General features: G+C 39.2%; 1 protein-coding gene across 7 annotated transcripts in view; it reads left to right on the top strand.

The window, feature by feature from the left end:
• ST18 (ST18 C2H2C-type zinc finger transcription factor) overlaps positions 1–24,662 on the top strand; it is a 110,344-nt gene extending 85,682 nt beyond the window's left edge. For all 7 annotated transcript variants that reach the window (XM_032421624.1, XM_032421626.1, XM_032421623.1 and 4 more), the window contains 9 exons: positions 3,277–3,339; positions 4,161–4,229; positions 6,237–6,299; positions 6,402–6,482; positions 7,363–7,584; positions 13,193–13,281; positions 20,106–20,209; positions 21,942–22,085; positions 24,269–24,662. In XM_032421624.1, the coding sequence (XP_032277515.1) occupies positions 3,277–3,339; positions 4,161–4,229; positions 6,237–6,299; positions 6,402–6,482; positions 7,363–7,584; positions 13,193–13,281; positions 20,106–20,209; positions 21,942–22,085; positions 24,269–24,409 (976 nt within the window). In that variant the 3' untranslated portion in view covers positions 24,410–24,662. The remainder of the gene's footprint in view (positions 1–3,276; positions 3,340–4,160; positions 4,230–6,236; positions 6,300–6,401; positions 6,483–7,362; positions 7,585–13,192; positions 13,282–20,105; positions 20,210–21,941; positions 22,086–24,268) is intronic.
• The last annotated feature ends 295 nt before the right edge of the window (positions 24,663–24,957 follow it).

Here is a 24,957-nt window from a genome sequence, read left to right as displayed (position 1 = left end):
ATGTAGCAGGAGGGGAAGAATGAAGGGGGGGAAATCGGAGGGGGAGAAGAACCATGAGAGACGATGGACTCTGAAAAACAAACTGAGAGTTCTAGAGGGGAGGGGGGTGGGAGGATGGGTTGGCCTGGTGATGGGTATTGAGGAGGGCACGTTCTGCATGGAGCACTGGGTGTTATGCACAAACAATGAATCATGGAACACTATATCTAAAACTAATGATGTAATGTACAGGGATTAACATAACAATAAAAAAATTAAAAAAAAAAAAGAGACTGTCTTTTTTCCATTGGACATTCTTTCCTGCTTTGTCGAAGATGAGTTGACCATAGAGTTGAGGGTCCATTTCTGGGCTCTCTATTCTGTTCCATTGATCTATGTGTCTGTTTTTGTGCCAGTACCATACTGTCTTGATGATGACAGCTTTGTAATAGAGCTTGAAGTCCGGAATTGTGATGCCACCAGCTTTGCTTTTCTTTTTCAACATTCCTCTGGCTATTCGGGGTCTTTTCTGGTTCCATACAAATTTTAGGATTATTTGTTCCATTTCTTTGAAACAAGTGGATGGTATTTTGATGGGGATTGCATTAAATGTGTAGATTGCTCTAGGTAGCATTGACATCTTCACAATATTTGTTTTTCCAATCCCATGAGCATGGAACGTTTTTCCATTTCTTTGTGTCTTCCTCAATTTCTTTCATGAGTATTTTATAGTTTTCTGAGAACAGATTCTTTGCGTCTTTGGTTAGATTTATTCCTAGTTATCTTATGGTTTTGGATGCAATTGTAAATGGGATCGACTCCTTAATTTCTCTTTCTTCTGTCTTGTTGTCGGTGTATAGAAATGCCACTGATTTCATATCCTGCCACTTTACTGAATTCCTGTATGAGTTCTAGCAGTTTTGGGCTGGAGTCTTTTGGTACTTTTTGTTTCTAACAGATAAATGTACCTTAATTGATTACCAGAAACTGTTGGCAAAATAGAGTTTTTTAATGTCATTGATTAGAATAAATTTCCTTAGAGTTTGAGGGCCACTTACTGAAGGAACAGGCTCATTTCCTTTCTCTAAGTGTTAATACTTTCTTTTCTAAGATTTTTAAAATTTATTTATTTGAGAGAGAGAGCATGAGCAGGGGGGAAGGGGAGGGGCAGGAAAGGGGGAAGCAGACTCCCCATGAGCAGGGAGCCTGACACAGGGCTAGATCCCAGGACCCTGAGATCCCAGGATCCTGAGCTCACCACCTGAGCTGAAGGCAGATGCTTAACCTACAAAGCCACCCACGCGCCCCTCTAAGTGTTAATACTTCCATTTGCAAACCTACCCAGATTGTTTCACCCAACTGGTATGGGCACATGTTATTGGATAAGATTTTTCATTGATGGTTTGTAATTTAAGCCAGCTATCAGAATCTGAAACAAAAGCTTTTCCAACAACACCATCTCCAATCCTTTCTTTATTCCTTAACCTCTTTATACCACCAAACTTAGAAAAAGTAATTAGCAGCTAATTAAATGCATACTTTACTATTTTACTCCCTAATTTATAGCTGACTGGTTTAAAACTCATTGGCACTTCTTTGCTTCTCCTGGCAGTATTGATAGAAATAATTAAAAAATAGAAATAAAATTTAAAAATAAAATAAAATAAACGCAGTGCTGTTTTTGCACACCAGGTGGCCATGTATTTCTAAAGTGGGGATTCCCAGGTAATTACAACACATCTCTCACGCTCTGAATATTCCAGTTGTAGTGTTCAGAAAAGATTGTTTCTCCATTTAGTGGGTGAATGGCACTTACAAGATAACTGAGCTCAAATGTTAATCATTGTTCTTTTTTTTCCCCTTTTCTTGTTTACATGTTTATATAGCTTCCACATTTTCCTTTCTGATATCCCATCTAGGGAAAGTGGTAGGGGAAGAGCTAGGCAATTCAGCTTGAATTGAGCCCTGAAAATCAAACCTCTCTCTGAGAGATGGAAATGTTCTAACTCTTATAGTTTCTTTAGATTACCTGAAGATGATTAGAAAATAGCTCACAGGAAAACAAAACAAAACAGAAAACTAAGAAGGTGACATTTAAGAAAATCTTGAATGTTGGCAGTCTATCTCTAAATGTCCCTTCAGAGGGGTAAACTCTGTACTCTACACATATGGATAAGCCTTCACTTTAGGCAGCATGTCAGAGAAAACCAGAAGCCTGAATGACGTAACTGATTTTTCCTCTGATTAACACCATCACAAATAGCACTGAGTAGGCTGGGGTCAATCTGCTTACTCCAAATGAGTGACTTTCTAGCAGCATCAGAGGAAAATAAACGACTGAGAAACCAAGGAACCTATTAACTATGGAAGAAAATCCTCTTACATTATTTTTAAAAGACACATAAGATGCACAGAAGATGACCAGCTTCTGAAATACAATGGAATGCATCAATACAGACTCTGGTCTTTGGCAGATGGCCTGGAGAGCCTACTGCTTTGGTGGTTAATTAGCAATTGTCTATGATGGTTTCAAGCTTTGGATAAAATTGATCCCAAGCTTTAATAACTAAATTTCTTATAGGTTTCTGTATTGTCAGCAACTTTCCCACCTAAAATGTCAGTTTCCCTTTCCGGGCTATGTAGTATTTTCAAAGATTTTCTTTTTCAGGCAGTTTCTAAAATGTATATGAAGTTACTATGATGACCTTTTCTTAAGAACTCACAAAAATCCTTGGGGCGCCTGAGTGGCTCAGTTGGTTAAGCAGCCGACTCTTGGTCTCAGCTCAGGTCTTGATCTCAGGGTTGTGAGTTCAAGCCCCACGTTGGGCTCCATGCTGGGCATTGGGCTCCACACCGGGCATGGAGTCTACTTAAAAAAAACCCTCAAACTCACAAAAATTCTTTTCTGAAATCTGTTATATGATTGGTGCCCATATTCCTAGGAGCCACTCTCATTATAAAGCGTGGGTTTATAACATTTATATTTCCAAAGAGATAAAACATCATTGGTTGTTGACTCACAACATTGCTAGGGCATATATTTCAGCATGACTTTCCTCATGATTTGAGTCAGAGAATTAATGTGATGGTGAAAACTAATACCTTCAGATCATGCCAGTATTATTCTAGCTAGTCTCCTGGTTCCTAGATAACACAATTCCTTAGTTCACTAGCTCCTGTGTGTCCCGTACTGTGCTAACTGATCTTGAAAAGAGAAGCTACCTCATAACCTATAGACAGAGCAAATGAATCTGTGAAAACCACTTGACTTCAACACTGTATTTTTTATTGACTCAGCTGCCCAACGCCAGGATGTGATGGAAGTGGCCACGTCACAGGAAACTATGCTTCCCATCGCAGGTATCTTACAACCTACAACATCTTATTCTAACATAAATACTTATTCTCACCCATTCTAGGAAGATATTATCTGGATCCAGAATTGAAGACTGAGTTAGTTGGGGTTTTGTTTTGTTTTGTTTTGTTTTGTTTTGTTTTGTTTTGTTTTCCAGAAGTAAAGCTAAGTTAAATCTTCTGGCTTTTTATGTATATGGTATAGAAATCATGATTTTGGGCTAAAAATAATGTCCTGATCCTATTGTGCAGGTTATAAACCAAAAGCTAAAGTTTATGTCAGGGCTTTGGTTCTGTCTAGCTTTAGGACTCAAGTGAAACCAAGGTAAGATAGTAGAGTGACCTGGGTTGACCATTCACCTTGTGGAATGTGGCAGCCTCTTCCCTGGGCATATACCAGGTCAAGGTGCTAAACACTGCAAAAAAAGCTGTATTTAATCTTTCCACTTCCCTTCTTCATTGATGCGATTTGCTTTCCCTTTGGGCACCGGTTTAGACCTTTAAGCCACCACCCCTTGGTGTGCAATGGAAATGGACTCCGAATCAGTAATCATTGTATTACTGAATTCTAGAGTTGGAGAGTCTTATTGGGTTAAAGCCCTTTATTTGATAAAATAGCAAACCTGAGTCTATGAGAAATAATTGAGGTGTCCACAAGCCGACAGTGGTTAGAGTAGCAAAGCCCGATTCAAACCTAGTTATATTTTTCCCAATCCCCAGTCACCAGTAAATTCAGCATATGTTCACAAACTCAAGATGCCGTTTGAGTTGGATCTGTATATGTCAGGGTTGTGTGTTTTGTTTTTGTTCTTCTCATCCCTCTTTAGTGTTTCTGGATGTCCTTTAGCAGATAAGACTCTTAAATCCCTCATGGCTGCTAACTCTCAGGAGCTTAAGTAAGTATTAGAATCATGACCTCCTAGCTCTTCATTCACTGTGTTAGGACTCCCCTCATTCAAGACCCATGTGGGTTTTCACTAACAAGTAGTAAATCATGACTGACTAAATTATAACCAATACATTCTTTCACCACAAAGTCCAAATGACTAAAAACAACTCATTGTAACTTAATTTAGTTCATTTGCTTGCTTTGGGGATTTTTTTTCTTTTATAATATTTTTTAAAGTAACAATAGAATAGTTAAACATAATACTTTTTTCTGCTGATTTCAGATTTATACACTAAATCAGACCTATGAAGGTGTGGCAAAGCACTTTCATCATCTAATCTTAAGTAAACTGCATAATATTTTACCTTATGGGAATTTTGAATCATATGCCTGTCTTTCAATTCCAGGACCTAGACACAATTTTGGCTCATTTCAACCTAGGATCTCAAAGCCACATGTTTATTAATTTTTAGTTATGATTTTATTTTTCCTATTCTTCTCTTCTTTTATTCCAAATTTCTCACTTGTTTTTTTCCCCCTGCATCTTGTTATATTACATATAGAATAATAAAAAGTCATAATCTACCTTATGCCCTTTAAAATATAATAGGGCATAAATTTAGAAAAGATAAGCAATAACTTTAAACAAAATTAATGAAACTTATCTGCAATAATAATCTTAAGAAAAATGAGGGTTACTAAGTCTAATGATAAAACAATATTTGTATAAGTAGTAGAATCAACATTTGATGTCTAAATCACAAGTAAAAATTCTTTCCTTAAAAATTACAAAGAATGAATTTATGAAAGAAGATGTGAATGTGATATTAAGCAGATATAAAACTTGGGAATGTTAATACCAGAAATAGTAAAGGGAACTATGAAATACGCAACTTTTCTCATATTCAATATGAGAAATAATAATGTACATTTGATTGTGTCAGTATAGATTCTAGAAATCATGCTATAGATTGCCATTTTTCTAGACTGAAATGTAAGAATATTAGGTTGAGACATGACTGACAGATTGAAAATAGAGGAGTGCCAGGCATTCTTAATCGGACTTACTACCTTACTTACTCAGTATTTATTATTCAATCTTACTCAATTGTTCTAAACTTGTACATTTCTGTACCTTAATAATAGCTATTGGTTCTCTTAAGTAGTTTCTCTAAACACTATTTATAGGAAAAAAGTGTTGATAACACATTGAAAACATGTAGATTGAGAAGTTCTATAGCAATATTCAGTATTTACATGTTTTATACAGCCATCTGATAAGTAACATCTTTAGTTTTTTTCTATAAAAAAAGAAAAAGACATTTATTGACCTCTTCTTTAGATATTCAGTTTTTACTTTCAAGTGTATTTTGAAGCCTATTCCTACTCAGCATTCCAAGTAGAATTGGATTCCCCTTCCTCTTTTCCCCTTTTCATTCCAAATTTAGTGGTTGATTGTTATAATAGCTATGGGTAGATTTTCCAAAAGGCCATTGAAGTTGGGCCACGAGGCAGAACAGACCAGCTGCAAACGACTTAGGTTCTTTGGCAATTATATTAATGTGCCAAGTCTCTGGAGCATGTCACACATACCACTCTTGTTCATCTGAATTTAATGGGTTATTGTGGTAGTGGAGCAAATCAGAGAAAATAAATTATGTACAAAAACAATTTGGAAAACTTTTTTTCTTAAGCAAAAAAGCAAAACTTTGCATGATGTAGACAGAAGGCCAGCAGTAGGTTGTGGGCCGAATTACAGGTTCCTTCCAAAATAAAGTTTAAAAAAAAGAAAAAAAGAAGGTAGGATAAAAGCTAACACATTGTCTGCTAAGCATCACCCAGGAGATACGTACCTTAACATTTTCTTTAAAAATGTATTCCTAGCCAAAAATTCATTATATTTAAGGAAAAAGAATCCCACAGAAAGCAACTCATTGTGTTTCATTCTATTTGAATGTGTCGCGATCCCCCTCCCTCCACTACAACCATGCGGCCCGTGCACTCCGTTTTCCAGGTGTCCAACCCCAGGGTGTGATGGTTCAGGGCACGTGACTGGAAACTATGCTTCCCACAGAAGGTAAGAGTGATTTCGTTTCTGAAGCAGGGAATCAGAATGTCCATAGCAATGGCCAGTGAGATCACACGGTTTGATTTTGTTCCTTGTTGTCTGCATGTTTAGTTTGTCCGGCTGCCCTCGTGCCAGGAAAGGCAGTGTCAAAATGACTCCTACAAAGGAAGAAAAAGAAGACCCTGAACTCAAGTGAGTGTGGTAGTTAAGGTGTGGCAGTTGAAGGGTGGCCAGACGTAGTTTGCTGGTCAAATGGGCGGGATGTTGGTTGGGATGCAACTGAGCATTGATTGAGGTTGGGGGAGGCACTCTATTAGACGCAAGGACCCTTGAAGCAGCAGTCAGAGGGTTTAAGAGCTTGAGAAAATTATCTTATTCCTAGCTATGTGTACACAGTACTTTGATAATGCAAAAAAAAAAAAAAAGTAAGTTCATACTTTTTCCAATTGTTTAAAAGAAAACAGCATGGTGGAAGTACAAGCATGACAAATATGGCAGCATTTCCCCCCAAAACCTGAAATCTTATCTTAAATTTCGTGCTCTACAACATTTCTAAATGCATTGTTGAGACATTTAAAAACCAACATTCTGGTGCTATGGGCAATGCGCTGTGTAATGTAGGGCAAAGCAGTTAACATTTTACACCCGTGGTCTTTGGTTGGAGGCAGCACAGAGCAGCTTATGTGGTTGACTCTAGAGCCAAAAAGTGTGGGTGTGGACTTGACTCCACTTCTTGTAAAATGGGTGGCAAGTTACCTAAGCTCTATAAGCCTCATTTTCCCGACCTAGAAAATGGGACAGTAACTCTCTGTGCCCAGTGGGTTTGCAGTGCAGATTCCAGTGGGTTTGCACGGAAGCAAACCTTGCTTCGGTCAGGCCTGTGGACCACTATTTCTGCTAATACAACGCTGTTTCGCTGGTTGTAGTGGCATTTTAAAAAACCCTTTAATTCCACCACTTGCCATCTGTATCGTATGGAATTGCCACTGCCTTCTTATTCACCTACTTATAGCGCTTCATGTGAGTTATCTAGGGTCTCCCAGCTGGTAATGTCTCTGCTGTATCTCTCTAGATGTCCTGTGATAGGGTGTGACGGCCAAGGTCACATATCAGGTAAATACACGTCCCACCGCACAGCTTCTGGCTGTCCCCTGGCTGCCAAGAGACAGAAGGAGAATCCTCTCAATGGGGCCCCCCTCTCCTGGAAACTGAACAAACAAGAACTACCACACTGTCCCTTGCCGGGCTGCAATGGGCTGGGCCATGTAAATAATGTTTTTGTCACCCACAGAAGGTAACATTTGTTTTCTGCCTTTTGTTGTGTTGTTGTTGTTGTGATTGTGTGTCACCTCAATGCTTTGGGTTGAAGGGGGAATCCCTCCTTGAGTTCATTAATCATAGCACTTTAGATGGTGCAGTGAGTCTTGCCAGATAGATGTTTGACTCCTTTGAAGAATGAAAAATGCTATTTCCTCTGTTTCTGAAAATTTGCTACATAGTTTTTAAGTGCTGTAGAAACTGCATTTTTTTTTGTATTCTCAAATTTGCTTATGCTGCTATTTTTTAATGGTTTAGTCTTTTAATGGTTCACTTCAATTTCAAGTGGTGATATTTACTCTATTATGTAGTGTAATTGTAAACTTTCTCTTTACATATTTATGTCCCTCCCTCTTGTGAACTGGCTCAATTTCAGGCCAAATTGTAGTTATTTTGCTGCTGGGGAGATGTGACTCATCCCCAGCAGCCAGAAAGAGAATGACACAGTGACTACTAAGTATACGACAGGATGAGAGAGATTTAGAAAACCCTTTATAGTTCCACAATGACTTAATTCCTTTATCACTGAGTGTCGTGGATTTCAATGGAGTCCCTTGTTGGGAACACTGATCTCAGTCCAGCTTTTTGGTTCATATTCTACCTAAAGAAAAGGCGCAAGAAGATTCACTATACACTTCTCCAATCAAGGAGGACCTTTCTAGTCCTCTGGCCCCTGTACGTGATGCGGATTTAAAATCCAATGAAGCTTTAGTGAGCCCTGATGCTTTGCTTATGAGCAGTATGCAAACTGAGCAAAGCTGGGGCATTCTATATTTTGTTTGGTTTTAAAGATACATGTCAATGGTATCAGAAAATTAAGCCTTCCAGGAATTGCTGTTTTAAGTGGATATAAAGCTGCATCTGCTAATCGAGAAAACCTACCTTTTTTTTTTAAGATTTTATTTATTTATTTGACAAAGAGACACACAGCGAGAGACGGAACGCAAGCAGGGGGAGTGGGAGAGGGAGAAGCAGGCTTCCCGCCTAGCAGGGAGCCCGATGCGGGGCTCTATCCCAGGACCCTGGGATCATGACCTGAGCCGAAGGCAGACGCTTAATGACTGAGCCACCTAGGCGCCCCAAAACCTACATTTTCTTAAGTGGTTTATTTTTTGATTTTCAAATGCATGGTCATGTTCACAATAGCTAACATTGTTTTATTCTGAGTTTGAATCTCATTTCATATTTGGGAGCGACAGTCACAAATCAAGTGTGCCTAATGGCATATTAACTGCACAGTAGCTTGACTTCCTTATCGTGGAGTAATATCCATGTTAACACTGATAATAAAATGTTAATGCTGTACTATGGTGAGCACATCCCTCAGTCAGCAACAACAGAATTATCTTTAAAAATCATGAAATTTTAAATGATGACACTAAGGCTTGGTGAGGATAGGAAGCAACAGGGGCTCTGACTCGCGGTGGAAGAGTAATTAATTGGTAGAGCCACTTCAGGAAGCAAAGTGCCTTCAAGGAGTCCAGTTGAAAAAGAGCAAATGGACATGCCCAGCCACCCAGACCCTGAGCTGTTAGGCTGATGCCTCAGAGAGTCTCCTGCACCCTGCAGCCCAGAGACATGTCTGAGAATGTCTGTGGTAGCCTTGTTCTGCGAAGCCCAGACTGGGAACAACCCACGTGCCCACTAAGTCAAGCACCCAAGTAGACCGTGGTATCTGCATACAAGGGGCTGCCACACACCGGTGACAATGAAGATGTGTCCTGGGCTGATTTTAGAACACAGTGCTGAGTGGAAGAAATTGTGGGTGGCATGCTTCTGTTTCCAGAAAGTTAAAAACAAGTAGCAATATTGCATTTAAAAAGCTAGGGAATCGTTAACCTACAATTCAAGGCAATGGTTATATGTCTGGGGGCAAGAGAGGCAACTGTTGAAGGCACAGGGAGCTTCAAACATGTTCATGTTTGAAGGTAAAAGGTATTCACCTTGAGAGTATTCTTTAAACTGCAAATACACACTGTATGTATCTAGGTACATATTACCTGTTTCATAATAAAAAGAAAATTATGAGTTCAAAAATTAGGCTTCAACATTAATGCCAAGATATTATCCTCTAGGAGAAAGAAAATAATTACATGTTAAAACAAGTGAATAATTCAGATTTCACTGTTCTTCACTAGAGAGTTCTCTTGCTACTTGAAAGATTTAAGAGACTGAATTTACTTTGGGGTATTCTCTTTAAGGTGGAATGCTTCTCTCTGCTATATATAGACTGTAATGAAATAATGTAATAGAGTGCCTAGCTTATAGCCTGGCACATAATGGTGTCTGACCCAGACTATTTCCTTTCCCGTTCATAAAAATTATATTAACATATGTGTATACATGCAATAATTCATTAATAATTCATTAAAGTAGGAATGACTTATGCTAAAATAGCATGATTTGACCTGTGATACACTTTTATATAATTCTGCATTTTGCCCCTCAAATCCCCGAGGTTGTTTGGTACTCTTTCCCATCCCTCACAATAGCTAACATCTATTCAGGGCACGCTCTGTTCCAGTAGAGAGCACTGTTCTAAGTACCTTAGGTGGTTTATTCCTTTAATCCTTTACAAAACCCTGTGAGCTACTGAGGTAGTACAATTATCCTCCTTTGACAGAAGAGGACAAGCACAGGGAAGTTCAGGAATTGCCCTTCCACACAGCGTTGGGACAGCAGAGCCCCTGTTGTGAGCACCGTATCAATTTCATCCTTGGTGTTCAGTGGATCTTTCTGTGTGCTGGCCTCACAGTCTTTCCCCAGCCATTCCCTGTAAGGTCAATTTTGTAATTTTTCTCACTCTAACATGCAGCAAAATGGGAATAATTACAAAACTTACCTTAGAGGATGGTTGAGAACAATCTGATCCATGCATTTACCTCAGCATAATATTTACAGACTAATTATTTTAAAACCGTGCTTTAAGTCTTGCATGACAAACTTCTACTTTGAAAAAATAGCAGTCTGAGAAGACAAATGCTTTTATATTAAAACACATCGACACACAGACACACACACAAACACACACACACACAAGATGGATGTTGTAGCTTAGGACTAGAACTTCTATGACAAATAGACCTCATTTAGTGCTGTGCCATAACTATCATTTTTTGAGGTTTTTTTGATGTTTTTAATATAAACAGTGATGTCCATGTAAATTGTATCATCCGCTATTTCACTTTAACAAGGCAGATGAAGATACGGTTTAAAATTGCCATGATATGAGATAAAATTGCAAATTGGTCAAAAGCATAAAAGACATTTTTTCCTGCCTTTGCAATACAGAGCCCAAACCTTGACAGTGACAGCCCAGCCAACCTCCACCTTTTCTTAAGCAGCAGATTGAAGCCCCATGGAGGATGTGGCCATCCTCAAAAGGAAAAATGACTTTTTATAATATTTTCCCATCCCATTTTTTTTAAATTTAAGATTTGTTTTATACCCTGGAAGATGTAACTACATTAGAAGATATAAACTATTGAGTGACATTGTGAAACCATACCCTCACTTTCATAACTTAACTATATCCTTAGGTTCTAAGTCACACAGCTGTGCACACTTCCTTAACTCTCCTCACCACTGTGTTACAACTGGACATTTATTGCCTTGTTGTTGGAATAAAGCTGATTGTTTAGAGGACAGAGTCGGGAAGGTCTGCTGAGATATTAATAGCCACTACCATTATGTGACAAGTGGACTTACTACAGGTTACTTTTTTTTTTTTAAGATTTTTTTGCTTTATTTGAGAGAAAGTGGATGTTGGGGGGATGGGGGGGGCGGGGGAGAAGAGGGAGTAGGAGAGGGAGAGAGAGAATCCCAAGCAGGCTCCCCACTGAGTGTGGAGCCCATGTGGGGCTCGATCCCACAACCCTGAGATCATGATCTGATCTGAAGTCAAGAGTTGGATACTTAACCAACTGAGCCACCCAGGCGCCCCACTACAGGTCACCTTTAAAATCCAGCTTACCAACTAAATATTAATTCTGTTCATGACCGTTTTCTGAGAGCACAATACGTGACATAAAATAAGACAGACTTGGGCAAACTTTTCAGAAAAAGAGAAAAGATAATGAAGCTTATATAGGCCACACTTTACAGTGAAGCTTACAAAATAGGAAAATCCGGTTCATTGTTCTCATTGTGCTTTTTCATTATTTTCTTTTCCTGTGTTAAATATTTCATAATTTATCAAATTTTGGCAAACCACATAGCCTTCTTTTTCTATGTAGCATTACATATCTATTATTTTTTAGATTTCATATAATCTTCATATAGAATAACTTTGAATTCGCTTAAAAATACATTCATGGAGCGCCTGGGTGGCACAGTTGGTTAAGCGACTGACTCTTGGTTTCAGCTCAGGTCATGATCTCAGGGTCATGAGATCAGGCCCCACATCTGGCTCCATGCTCAGCAGGGAGTCAGCTTGGGATTCTCTCTCTCCCTCTGCCTCTGCCTCTGCCCCTCCCCCCACTGAAATAAATAAATAAATCTTAAAAAAAAACATATTCATGTAGCAAACATTTATTAACAGCCATTCTTTAGAAATATTTCTTTTCACTTTGCCAAGTGTCCTAATGTTTGAATTGAAAATGATTATTTCGTACATGAATTGCAACCAAATTTCTGTGGGAAAAAATATTCTAAGTGGCTGATTGTGACAATTTTTAACATTATTTGAAAATTGTATCTCCAAAAATACAACAAAATTGCAAAAGAATGAATGGTTGCTTAGAACAACAAAATCATCTCATCATGTACTACAGCAAACAAGTTTTGTTCAGTGTTGTCATTATCATTTTGGTGCAATTTAAATAAAACAGATGACATTAAAGAAAGGAAGCACAGCTGAAGAATACAGAGATTAAGGAAAAGATGTAAACCCCGCTGCAATACAATACACCGCCCACAGAGAGCGCATCTGAATATATTTATAGTGGTTCCTTTCAGAGTAGAGATTTTTTTTTAATAAAAAATAATGTTTTAAAAGTTAGAGAATAAATTAGAAATGTCCCCACGCCCAAATGGTATGCAATATACCTGTTTATTTTTATTATTTTGGGCTTGTATTATTTGGGGTCATGTTATTTTGGGTTTGTATTAATTTGAGTCATTCTGTAAAGACCAGACTACAGTACGTAAAAAACAGGAAGAACTAGATTCTGCTTTATTATTCATGGAATTTTGACTAATTTGGAACAATTCTTAATTGTAATGTATATGTACCATTTTGCGTTTACAGAAAACAAAGTAACCACTCCTAAAAAAAGGCATTGTATGAATGCAGAATAGTAACATTTTAACAAAATTAATTATATGATAGTATCAGCAATAGCTATTTGAATTTTGATTTAAAGACCAAAAACACAAAACATAATTACATTATCTGAGGGCCTTGGCTTTCATGTTCATAAATATTACGTGTTATTTCTACAAAGAGACTGCAGATTATAACGTAATTAGTAGGCAAAGACCTAGTAAGTGGTGAATACAAAACTTTAATTTTTGAAAGAAGTAACATGTGTTAAAAAAAGAAGTAATATGTATTTCACACATTGGTATAATTTCTATCCTTACAGCTTATCTGGATGTCCTCTAAATGCACAAGCCATCAAAAAGGGCAAGGTCTCAGAAGAACTAATGACCATCAAGCTCAAAGCAACAGGCGGTAAGATCACAGGGCAGCTGCCTTCAGCTCAGGTCATGATCCTGGGGTCCTGGGATCGAGCCCCGCATCAGGCTCCTTGCTCAGTGGGGAGACTGCTTCTCCCCTGCCTGCCATTCCCCCTGCTTGTGCTTGCTGTCTCTCTCTCTCGCTCTCTCTGTGTCAAATAAATAAATAATATCTTTAAAACAAAACAAAACAAAACAAAAGATCACAGGGCTAGAGGCTGCCATCCCCACCAAGGTCTCAGCCGTAGCTCCCCAAAGCGTTCGCATGCCTAATTATTCTCTATATGGGAAGTGCAATTTTAATATACAAGACGGATGCTTTCCTTGAATTTGAACTAAAACTATAACTTCATCTAAAAAACAATTTCTTGGGTTTTTTTCTTTCCTTTTTCATAAGTATCTCTAACACAGAAAATCAAGCATTGCTATTCGAAGGATTAAGACACACCGGCTGAACTTTTGTCCTTCGGTCCTCAAAATGACAGCTTTTGCATGAGCATGTGTGTGTGTTGGGGAGGGGGGTTTCCTGGTGTAAACCTTCTATCAAATTTCAAGAAATACAGTTTTTGGCTTCTGTCTTTGACTCCTTAAATTTTGTTCCATCCTGAAAATATTTTTATGATGAATCTGGATGATTTAAATTTATATCTATATTTCCCTAGTGTCAATGCCTTATAGAAGTTAATAGATGCAGTTTCTGAGCTCTATCTTTGGATCCTCCAATTTTCCTTTGATTCTTGAGTGCTTTTCCTAAGATTTCTCATCAATATCATCTCAGGCACATGTTGTTTCCTTAGATCATCATTCTAAAGCGTCTAGAAACAATACCAAAGCATTGTTTTGCTTTGGAGATTGATTTGATGGTGTCTTTGGCACATAACTGGAATGGAGTAACTGTTTTTACCTTATTTCTTTGAAAGCATTGCCCAATCTTTTTAATTTGCCTATGATTTTTTTTTAAAAAGAAGATATGCAGTATCTGAGCGAGGGAAGCACTTTTGAGCTTCCTACTATTTCCCTTCTGAGGCTTTCATCTGTCAGATGCATTATCTAAAGTGGCCCCTTAGGGGTCTGCTCTCCCTCATGGGGCCACCACTAAGAGGTGAGGGGGGTCAATTTGCCTGTGGAGGAGGAATAAAACCTCGGGAGGTTAGGGACTCTGCTGGACATTCTTTCCAACATTTAGATGCTCAGTAAAAGTGCTTACTCCAGATGTTTTCATTGGAAATACTGCCCACTTCTCAACTGCCTTTTAGCACATTTTCTGTGAAACTGGCACAATTTAATATTTATTTATTTATTTATATGTCACCTTTCAAGCAATAGTTAAATGATGGGGAGTGCAATGCTACATTTAGAAAAAGCTACCTAGAAGTTAATTCAAAAAAATGAGACAAAAGGAGATCAAAGATAAGAAAGCAAGGTGGATCAAGCCTGAGGATAATAGCAGGAATGTACCCATTTCCCAGTGGGTAAAAAGGGATCTCAGATTTGACTCTCAGCTTTTTAGATGCCAAAGTAAAAGGAGAATATAATCACTATGAGAATCACACTGTCATTGAGTAAATTCAAAGCAAAACTTTCTCTGGAAGTGAGTGCATGAAGAAAATATTTCCTATGAGTTTTCATCATAAGAACACCAGCAACACCTTTAACAGTAAATATAATAGAAATCACAGACTGTTCCTAATAAAGATAAGATCAAGACAGTAAGCTGTCGGCACTACAGCAAATTACAGTGAAGCTTTGCAGAGTGCCAGTGAGATGTGAGCCAGGTGCACACAGCTCCACTGGGTTGCTCAAACCCCCTAGTAGATGGTTATAGTAACCTGGGAGCAGCTGGACTGCACACACATCCTTTGAAGGGTGCTTTTTAACTTGAGCATCTTCAGCTGAGCTTTCAAAGGACGTGGAGCAGCAGCAAGATGGCTGGAACTCATTGACAAGTGTCTGAAGTGTATTTATTCTAAATGGGCCAGGAAACTGGAAAATTACACGTTTTCATAATCTAAGAAGCTAGGGGCTGATGCTTATCTGAAGCCTGAGAACCTACAATGACTTGTGTGTGAAGAAAAATCCACCTGAGTTCAAGTCAGTGGTCAGTGGAGGGTCAGGGAGGACCTAAAGTCATTTGAGGTCTTCTCTAACGATGTGCCATCCCCATAGTCCCCTACCTTAAAGCTTGGACACGGGCATGTTTCCCTGGATGATTTATAAAACAAGTATAACCCCACATTCCCCAGATCCTAAAAAGAAATCAAACTGCAATAAACTATAAAGTGCACATGACTTTAAACTTCTTGGTGTGCTATATTAAGTTAAAATAGGTACAAATCATTCAGGCAATTGGTTGGATTACATAACATGTACAAACCAGTTAAAACATGGAAGGTCGACACCAAAAATGTTTACATTTATTTTAGAAGAATCGATCTTTAGTTCTCCCTCCTTGCCATAATTAAATTGCCATGCTAATTTTTTAAAGACCATTACTGGTCCTTGATAATAAAATTAGAACATCTGTACATGAGTAAATACTTGCCTTTCTGTTCTTTGTGATATAAATAAAAGTTATAGTGGTTGACCTATGTATATGTTCTTGTATTTAGTAGATCCTTCTAGTTCTTTCCATGTGGCAAAGTACCATGCTGTAAATATTGTGATACATTATTCTTTTCTGGATAGAACTCTATTTAAAGCCCCTTATAAGTTGAGCATATCTGCTATATACAAGTATTTACATCCCTTACAAGCTTATACAGAATATAAAGTAGTATTATAAATTATGTAATCCCTAATTATGTATATTAGGCATAGATTTGTACCGAGTAAAGAAAGCATATTCTTTTGCTTTTAAACAGGTACACCCTATAAAGGAACAGGGCCACTGAAATAGTTCCACTAAAATATTTAGTGGAAAGTTTATACGGTTTCTTTGGTCAACAACACATGGCTAGTCTAACCCAGCACTCTATTTCTACTCTCTATTCTATTGTGTATATTTTTGTCAAGGAACATCAGTGCAAACATTTAATTGATAATTTCAAAGCAGATTAAATAGCCACGAGTAAAGGTAGCATTATAATGGTTAAGAGAACATATTCTGGGACCAGAGAGCTTGTGTTTTGAATCCCAGCTGTACTGCTTACTACTTAACCTCTTCATGCCTTGGTTTTCCCATCCACAAAATGAGGTAAGAAGTGTATCTGCCTCTTGGGATCCTTAAGAGAATCAAATGGGTTCATATTTGCAAGTGTGGTGTGAAATTCAAAATCTGTGGTATCTTCTCAGTTCTACTCTGGAGGAGGCTCTTAAAGACTGTGTGGAGAGGAGGTTGACAGATAAATAGATGGACAGAAATAGACAAGGTAATGTATTCATGGAAAAAAATTACAAAGAGATTGGCTAAAATGCCTACCCTCCCAATAAAATAAAATAAAATATCTCCCCAAATCCCAGAAATCATAACGAAAACGTTAGTTCACTTATTCATTAATTGCCTGAGAATTTATGGAGTGCCTATTATGTGTTAGATCCTGACACAATGTTTCTTTTTTGAGGTCTCATCTCATGATCATACCTTCCCCATAGGTTTCCAGGTACCTTTTGTTGTTAGGCATCTTCCAGATGGCCCCATCTTGATCAAGAGGCTTGAATGTCTGCACTAACATTGGATGCCAGGGGAATGTAATACTAACTAGAGCTCAGTACCAAGAACCTGGGCTCTCAGAGTCTTCTCACAAGCATCCATGACTTAACAGCCAAATTTAAACTTTTGATTTTCCTGCTGGAAGCTTCTGCTTCATCGCCGGAACACCAGTAGTTGTCCAGCTGCTTGAGCAGAAACAGTCTTCCTTGATTCCTCCCTTCACTCATCCGCTTCCTCCCATTCATCACAAGCACTGCAAATCCCACCAAATCTTTTATGTTGAGTCCACTTCTATTACCCTTACTTCCACTACCATGGGGAAAAGGACCATCAGATGAGCCAGGACCCCAGTGATAATCTCCTCACCTGTCTTCTGGTTTCTGCTCTGTCTCCCTTTCACCCCATTCTCTACCCAGAACTGAGTTATGCTTTTGAGAAGCCAACCAGATCACATCAACTCCCTGCTTAAAATCCTTCACTGGCTCCCAGTGCACGGAGAATAAACCCACGCTCTTTGTGAGGTCCCCCATGACCTGTTTCCTCTCTCATGAGGGCTTTCTTACAGTCCCGGGAGCAGAATTCCCATTCCTTTCTCATCCCAGGCTTCTGTGCTTTCTACTCCCTCCCCTGAGATGCTCATCCCAACCCAATCCCAAGCCTTTCATGTGCCTGACTTTTTACTGTATCAGTAAAGTCTCAGATTAAAAGAGGCTTCCCCAGTGAGGGTTCTCAAAGCACCCTGCTTGTTTCCTTCATAGCTCTTCATATTTTATCCGTGCTTCCTTGCTTATTGTCTTCCTCACCAGATATTATGTAAGAAAATACCATCTTCTGAAGTGGAATTTTATTGCAAAGAGACAAAAAGGAAAAACAATTTGGCAAAGAAATATAGCATTAGAAGTTTTCATTTGCAGGGTGCCTGGGTGGCTCAGTCATTAAGCGTCTGCCTTCTGCTCAGGTCATGATCCCAGAGTCCTGGGATCGAGTCCCACATTGGGCTCCCTGCTCTGCGGGAAGCCTGCTTCTCCCTCTCCCACTCCCCCTGTGTGTTCCCTCTCTGGCTGTGTCTCCCTGTCAACTAAATAAAATCTTTTTTTTTTTTTAAAAGAAGTTTTCATTTGCTCAAACCAGAAGAATTTCAAGTGTTGATAGCACGCAAAATACGTGTTTAATTGATAATCTATGCTCCCTGGTGTTGTCAAAAACAAGTATTTCAATCCCACTCATCTGAGAAAAGATCCTGTTCTAGAATAATAACTAGTAAAACTTGGTGCTCAGAATGCAATGCAATTCCCTAGATACAGCCAGCCAATTCAGAATAAATCCCATGTCCCGGATATTACACAGCCATTAGTGTGGTCCTGAGTAATTGTTTATTGTTTTCTTAGGAGCTGTGTCACACCGTTGACTCATATTCAAATTGATCAAGGTACTAAAATACCTGGATCTTAGTTGGTTTGCTTTTCTTCTTTATTGAATCTCAGAGCCCTGTATTAGGTCAATCTCGTGACATACTGTCTTTATTGGTGCATCTGTAGCCCACTTAATTTAGGTAGTTAGTTACTTATAATAAAGCAGTAAGTACCCACAAAACAGCCACCTGTTTTATCAAGCTTTATGTAAACAGTCAGGGCTTACATTTTTCTTAACATGTTATTGGTAAGAGTCATCCATGCTCTTTGGCAGGCATGCGGTGTGTTTCCAAGCTGGGCTTTTGTGAATGTGTTGTGTTCGTCTTGTGGTGCCTCCTCTTGTGCACCTGCAGCCGTTTGTCTCAGGTGTGTACTTAGGGGTGGAATTGCTGGGTCACAGAGCACTGTGAAGTTCACCTTCAGGGGACAGTGAACTGTTTTCCATAATAGTAACCACAGGGCAGTGTGAGAGGCTAGAACTCTTTCAAACAAATTGTCAATTCCCTCATTCTTGCTGTCATGAATTCAATCCTATTAAATCCAAATGCAGAAGTTTACATTTATCCCTCCTAATTGTCATCTCTTTGGTTCAGATTCGTTATTTGGGACTGTTAAACTCACCTCACGTCCTGCTTCTGTCCTCTTTAATATGAGCTAGCAGGGGCACCTGGGTGGCTCAGTTGTTAAGCGTCTGCCTTCAGCTCAGGTCATGATCCCAGGGTCCCAGGATGGAGCCCCACATTAGGCTCCCTGCTTGGCGGGAAGCCTGGTTTTCCCTCTCCCACTCCCCATGCTTGTGTTCCTGCTCTCGCTGTCTCTCTCTCTGTCAAATAAATAAATAAAATCTTTAAAAAAAATAATATGAGCTACCATTCCCAGCTTTAAAAAAATACTTAAAATGCATTCATATTCCTTCTATAAAATAGTGATGGGAAATAACTCCCATTCATTGAGACCCTACTGTACGTTCAGCACTTTATAATTTACTGCATTAATTCTCACAACATAGATTTTATGCCTAATTTTATTGAAGAGGAAAATGGGGCACAAAGAAATTAAGTAAGTTGTGCAGGTTCAAGAACAAGAGTCAAGGCCAGCATTTGAACTCCGAAGCCCATGTTCCTTCTCCTAGATTGCATTTCTCCTTATCCAACTCTACATAGGGAACCCAAATTCTGTGTCCCTGGACTCTAAGCCCCCTGCCAGCACCCCAGCTCTGCCTCCAGTGATGGTTCATAAGGTCCCACACAGTTAATAAACATACAATTAATCAGCATAATTCGTGCCATAACTGTTCTTCAACACTGTGTACGAGAGGGTGCATGGGCTCTGGAATTCATTCCTAGCTTTGCTATTACTCTGGACACAGGCAGGTTATGCAGCTTCTGTCAGTGAAGAGTGTGGCCTCATTTAGCTTCTCTAGGACTCAGTGTCTTCATATGTGAAAAGGGTATACTGGAACATGCCCCATAGCGTCCAGTGAAGTTTAAATGAGAAATTATCTGCAGACATGTTTAGCATCATACCTGGAACATAACGGCGCTACATTAAATGGTATTACTTTTCTACTCCCTTTTCTTACAAAGGAACTCTTTAACCCACTTTTTTAGACTCTTGGATATGGATTTGGGTAAAAATTCAACATTTCAAATTAAAGTCTAATTTTCACTTAGCAAACCACAAATTTAAACATAAAATGACTCATATTGTCACTGTCTCATATTTTCTGTTTGACTCCGATAGTCTGATTTTTTGTAGGTTTAGAGAGTGATGAAGAAATTAGGCATTTGGATGAAGAAATAAAGGAACTAAATGAATCCAACCTTAAAATTGAAGCAGATATGATGAAACTTCAGACTCAGGTAAAAACAACAATAACACAACAGAAAAGCTATTAGTTATCTTTAAAGTGATTGCAATCATTAGTAGAAGCAAAACATTAAACTCTTAAACGTTGTGTTAAAAAATAAACTGATACCTTACAATGAATACACTGAGCATGTCTCAATGACATCCTCACTGTAAAGCTTGGATAGGTAGATCACCCTGGGCCATCATTGATTGGGAACCTGTAGGCAAAGCTACTTATGTTTTTGCCTTGGGTGCATTAAAGGCTTTAGAAGCAAATAAAGCCAATCATCCTGTGTAACTAGAGTCCTGCAGAGCACATGGTGCATTAGAAAAATTGTCACAAGAAGGTATGAGATTAGTTAGTTTTATTCAAAATTCAAATAAACAGAGCAACTTTTCACATTTAATTTTGGAGGTTTTTCTGGATAGATTCTTAATGAAAAATCCAAGCAGTTTCTCAATTCTGTATTCCCCTATGTAATATGTGCCCCATCCCCTGACTAGATTTACCCAAATGGAAAATAAAAGTTCAGTCTAGGAGTTTGTTTTTTTAAAAAACACTAATAATGACTATATTGCAACAAATCAGAAGGAAAAGTGAGACAAAGCCTGGACAGAAGTTTCTTTCCCCCTTCTGTCCTATCCTGAAACTCAGGGTTTTGGGGCCTCTGGTTACTGATCTCAGAAGTCCTCACTCACAGCAGCTTCAGACAGAACGTTTCAGTCCATCTGAAATGCAGGTTTGGTTTCCTTACCCAGAGCTTAATGTCTAGAAGGGGGAGACAGATAATAACAAAAAAGAATCATCAGTGACTAATCACACTGGATGGGACAAGGGCACAGGGCCAGATTTCAATATAAAATAGGATGGCCGGCTGGCCTCAGGAAGGACACATGTTGGCAGAGACTTGAGAAGCTGAGGGAGGCAGTCAAACAGGTATGGGGGCCGAGTGTTTCAAACAGTGAAAACCACAAGTGCAGGACCCCTAAATCTTGAGAAGGCTCAGAGTTCTGAGAAAGATCAGAGTACGCACGGCTGCAGGCAAACGAGCAAGGGGGGGGGAATCACAGGAGATGAGTCCCAGAGGTAACACATGGAGCACCCAGGTCGTTTTTATTCTGAACGAATGTAGAACCATTACGGGGTTTTGAGCCAATGGTTAAACCCAATCATATTTGACCTATAATCTGACTTACATTTTAAGAGACTTGTACTGGTAGCTGTGTTGAAGACAGGCCAAGAAGAGATTGCGTGGGGCCAAGCCAGGTGCAGGGTCACCTATGAGAAGGCAGTCACAGTCCCTTGGGTGGCTGGGCCCAGGGGCCAGCAGCGCAGGTGAGGACAGTGTCCATCTTGGATGTTGTGAAGGAAGAGCCCAGTGGATTTAAAGTATGAGAGACAGAGAGCCTTCAGAGATACCTCGGAGGCCTGAGTGATGTTCAAGTTGAGGAGGTGAGGACTGCGTGTGGATCAGGTTTGGGGAAAGTAGCAAAGGCTCACTCTTGAACATGCTGAGCTTGAGATAGCCACCATGTAGCCATGTGGAGATGTGGAATTTGCAACTCATGGGAGAAGTCTGGGCTAGAGATGTAAACTTGGGAATGTGATTCCAAAACTTAAAACAATGTGGCGGGTTGCAGTTTTATGAGGGGAAGTTGCAGAGTACGCACTACTTGGCAGTCAGGTTCAGCGGATGCCTTCAGAATCCAGCTGCTCACATTCCCAGGTTATTTCCATTTCAGATCACATCTATGGAGAGCAACCTAAAGACCATAGAGGAGGAGAACAGGCTCATAGAGCAGAACAATGAGAGCCTGCTGAAGGAGCTGGCGGGCCTGAGCCAAGCCCTCATCTCCAGCCTTGCCGACATTCAGCTCCCACAGATGGTAAGTCCAAGGCAGGGCCTTGGCTGCTCCATCGCAGCGCAGTCACCACGAGGGCTGCCCGTCAGCAGCCGCACAGGTGCGGCGCCCGCTCCGTCACGGCTGACATGTAACAAGCTCCCTCACGGGGACCATGATAGATACGTACATTAAATTACATGAAGGCCAAGGGCTTTTGAAATTGCAGGAATCATTTAAAGGTGAGGGCTTATTTAAAACTTGCTTTATAATGTAATACGAAGGTCAGAGGCCAAAGCTCCCTTACTAAAAATTTATTTCCAAATAGAAAGCTTAGAAGGTTTACAGCCATTTGTGCCGTCCACCCAACTCAAGAACTGTAAAAAAAAAAAAAGTGTTTTTAATTTGGCGTTAAGTAGGAAGAACATACTTAAGTTCTCATACGGAATAAAAAAGTGAGCAAGTCATCCTTATTTTCAAAATCTAAACATATATTTGAGTTTTGGCAACTATTTCAAATTCATAGATAATTAGTTCCGGTCACATTTTCATAAATATTACAAACATTTGGAAGAGAGGCTGCATTGTTGAATGCTTTTAATTTCCTTAGAACAAGTTTTTTAAAGCTGCAAATTTTATGTATGAATGATTTAAAGAAGCAGCAATTTAATGAAAAAATATGATTGGTTTACCTGAAAGCAATAAATCCCTCGATTTACCCAATTTTGCAGCATGGAGCCCTCATCTTACCCAATTCCAAATGTGTCTCTTGACAATACAAAAAAAAAAAAATCGATAATGTAATAATAAGGAACACAAAGGACAATAAATTATTACTTTATGGCCAGTATTAAGGTAAATTATTGGATATTATTATATTATTTATGAACATTTGTCTAATTCATACTTGAAATTTGTGTTCATTACTATGTTTTCCTTCACAAATGCCATAAAAAGAATCGTTACCATTCAAGAGAACTTGTACTTTGTAGAGCTATATGCAAGGCAACCTAGTGGTGATTTTTAGGGCTGATTACACTAAATGTTCACACAGACAACAAAGACTGAGCCTTGGCCTTCCCATTCTGTAATTGAGGAAATCAGAGCTCAGAGTTCATGTAATTTGATCAAGGCTCCAAAGCCAGATGAGCCTGGCTTTTTTGTGTGGCCTTCATCCACTCTGCCGCCTGGGTCCTGGTCCAGTTACAAACTCTCCAAGAAACGCATGACACAGCAAGGGCCGAAACTGAAAGGGAGCAGAAAACCATGGTTAGACAATACTCATAATTCAGTATTTTACTGAGCACAGCAAGATAATCTTCAGATTTAGCAATACCTACCTTCTAAATAACAGCAATAACGATAGCGTCCGCTATAGCTCTAGTATTTAGACCTTCTAAAAATCCTTTCTTCCAAGCATTTTGTGAAGCAAGTAAAGCACATGTCACATTGTTTTCAAAAAGGTGGGAAAACGGAGGCACCCGGAAATGGTTAGTAGCATGCCCTCTGTGTCATGCATTTCCTTCAGGCGCACGTGCAATTTACACGGATCAAGCGGCCACTCTCTGAAGCACCGCGTTAGGCGAAGGAGCTACCAAAGCACACAAAAAGAATAAGAGATAAGCAGAGCTTGACTTGGTGAATCTGAAGTGCTACCTGGAACAGAGATAGAAAAATACAAGGTTATATTACAATGATGCCACAAGGGAAAAATGGCCAAAAAGGTCTCTGAGGATGAAAAAGGAAAAATTTCCACCTGGTTAGTGAGCAGCTTGCTCAGATCTTACGTGCCTTAAATTCCAGCCCAGTGCTGTCAAAGGAACCACCTGGCTCAAGCAAAGCCTTCCTCCATAGCCTCTCCGACATTCCCCTTGCGCAGACAGGAGGTCTGTGTTACGCTGAGCATGTGCAATTGAAGCTGAGGTGGCCTCTCCATAGAAGTAGTGCAGCTTTGAGGGGTCCAGTTCAGTAGCCAGACATCTACCTGATGCAGCTCCAAATTGACCACAAAATATTGACAATCACAGCAATCCCATTAATGGAGTGAAGAGTGAACAGATGAATCCCAACACACTCAGTCTCTCTCCATCTCCCCAAACTCCAGCAGTCATATGGATCCTTACCTTCCCTTTACAACTCTGGAGTCACTGATACTCTTTGTTACTCGGTCCTCTTTTGTCCTAGCCTGAGTGACTCTGATTGGTTCAATGTGTTTTGTCTTCATTTAGGGGCCTATCAGTGAGCAGAATTTTGAAGCATATGTAAATACACTCACAGACATGTACAGCAATCTGGAACGGGACTATTCCCCGGAATGCAAAGCTCTGCTGGAAAGTATCAAACAGGCAGTGAAGGGCATCCATGTGTAGGACCACAGCGCTGCCGGGCAACAGAAATTACAAACAGCAGTTAACATAGACGGATCTGGAAGGGGCTCCTGTGCTGCTAAGGCACGTAGGTTGCCGTACTGCATTTACAATTGCAACATTGCACTAATTTTTTTCCCCCAGCTGACATAAAAAGGAAAGAAAAACTATGATAGACTCTTTGGATTAAAAGCAATGCAGTCAAATATTAGATCTTATTTATTTTCATATGTTTTAATTTTATTTCTTCATTGCACTCTTTTGGGTTTTTTTTTTTGTAAAGTATATGTAAAATAAATGTGACATTTTTATATTTTATTTATTTCTAATCAAAGAGTTTTTTATCTTTTAACTGCATTTTGAAGTCTGCCATATTTTTACAAGTGTGTTTATTAATTTATTTTCCAATAGAATTTAAATAGAAATGCTATTCTCAAATCACATACCTTGCTGGGTTTAAATGAGAAAACAAAACAGTAAGAAGGAAATCCTTGTCTAAGGACTGCACTATGGTCCAGTTTGATTTTTATTGCACACTTCTTTTCCTCCCT

Source organism: Phoca vitulina, unplaced genomic scaffold, assembly GCF_004348235.1.
Source record: "Phoca vitulina isolate PV1807 unplaced genomic scaffold, GSC_HSeal_1.0 scaffold25, whole genome shotgun sequence".
Taxonomy (NCBI): Eukaryota; Metazoa; Chordata; class Mammalia; order Carnivora; family Phocidae; genus Phoca; species Phoca vitulina.
This window is presented reverse-complemented; position numbering and strand designations above follow the sequence as displayed.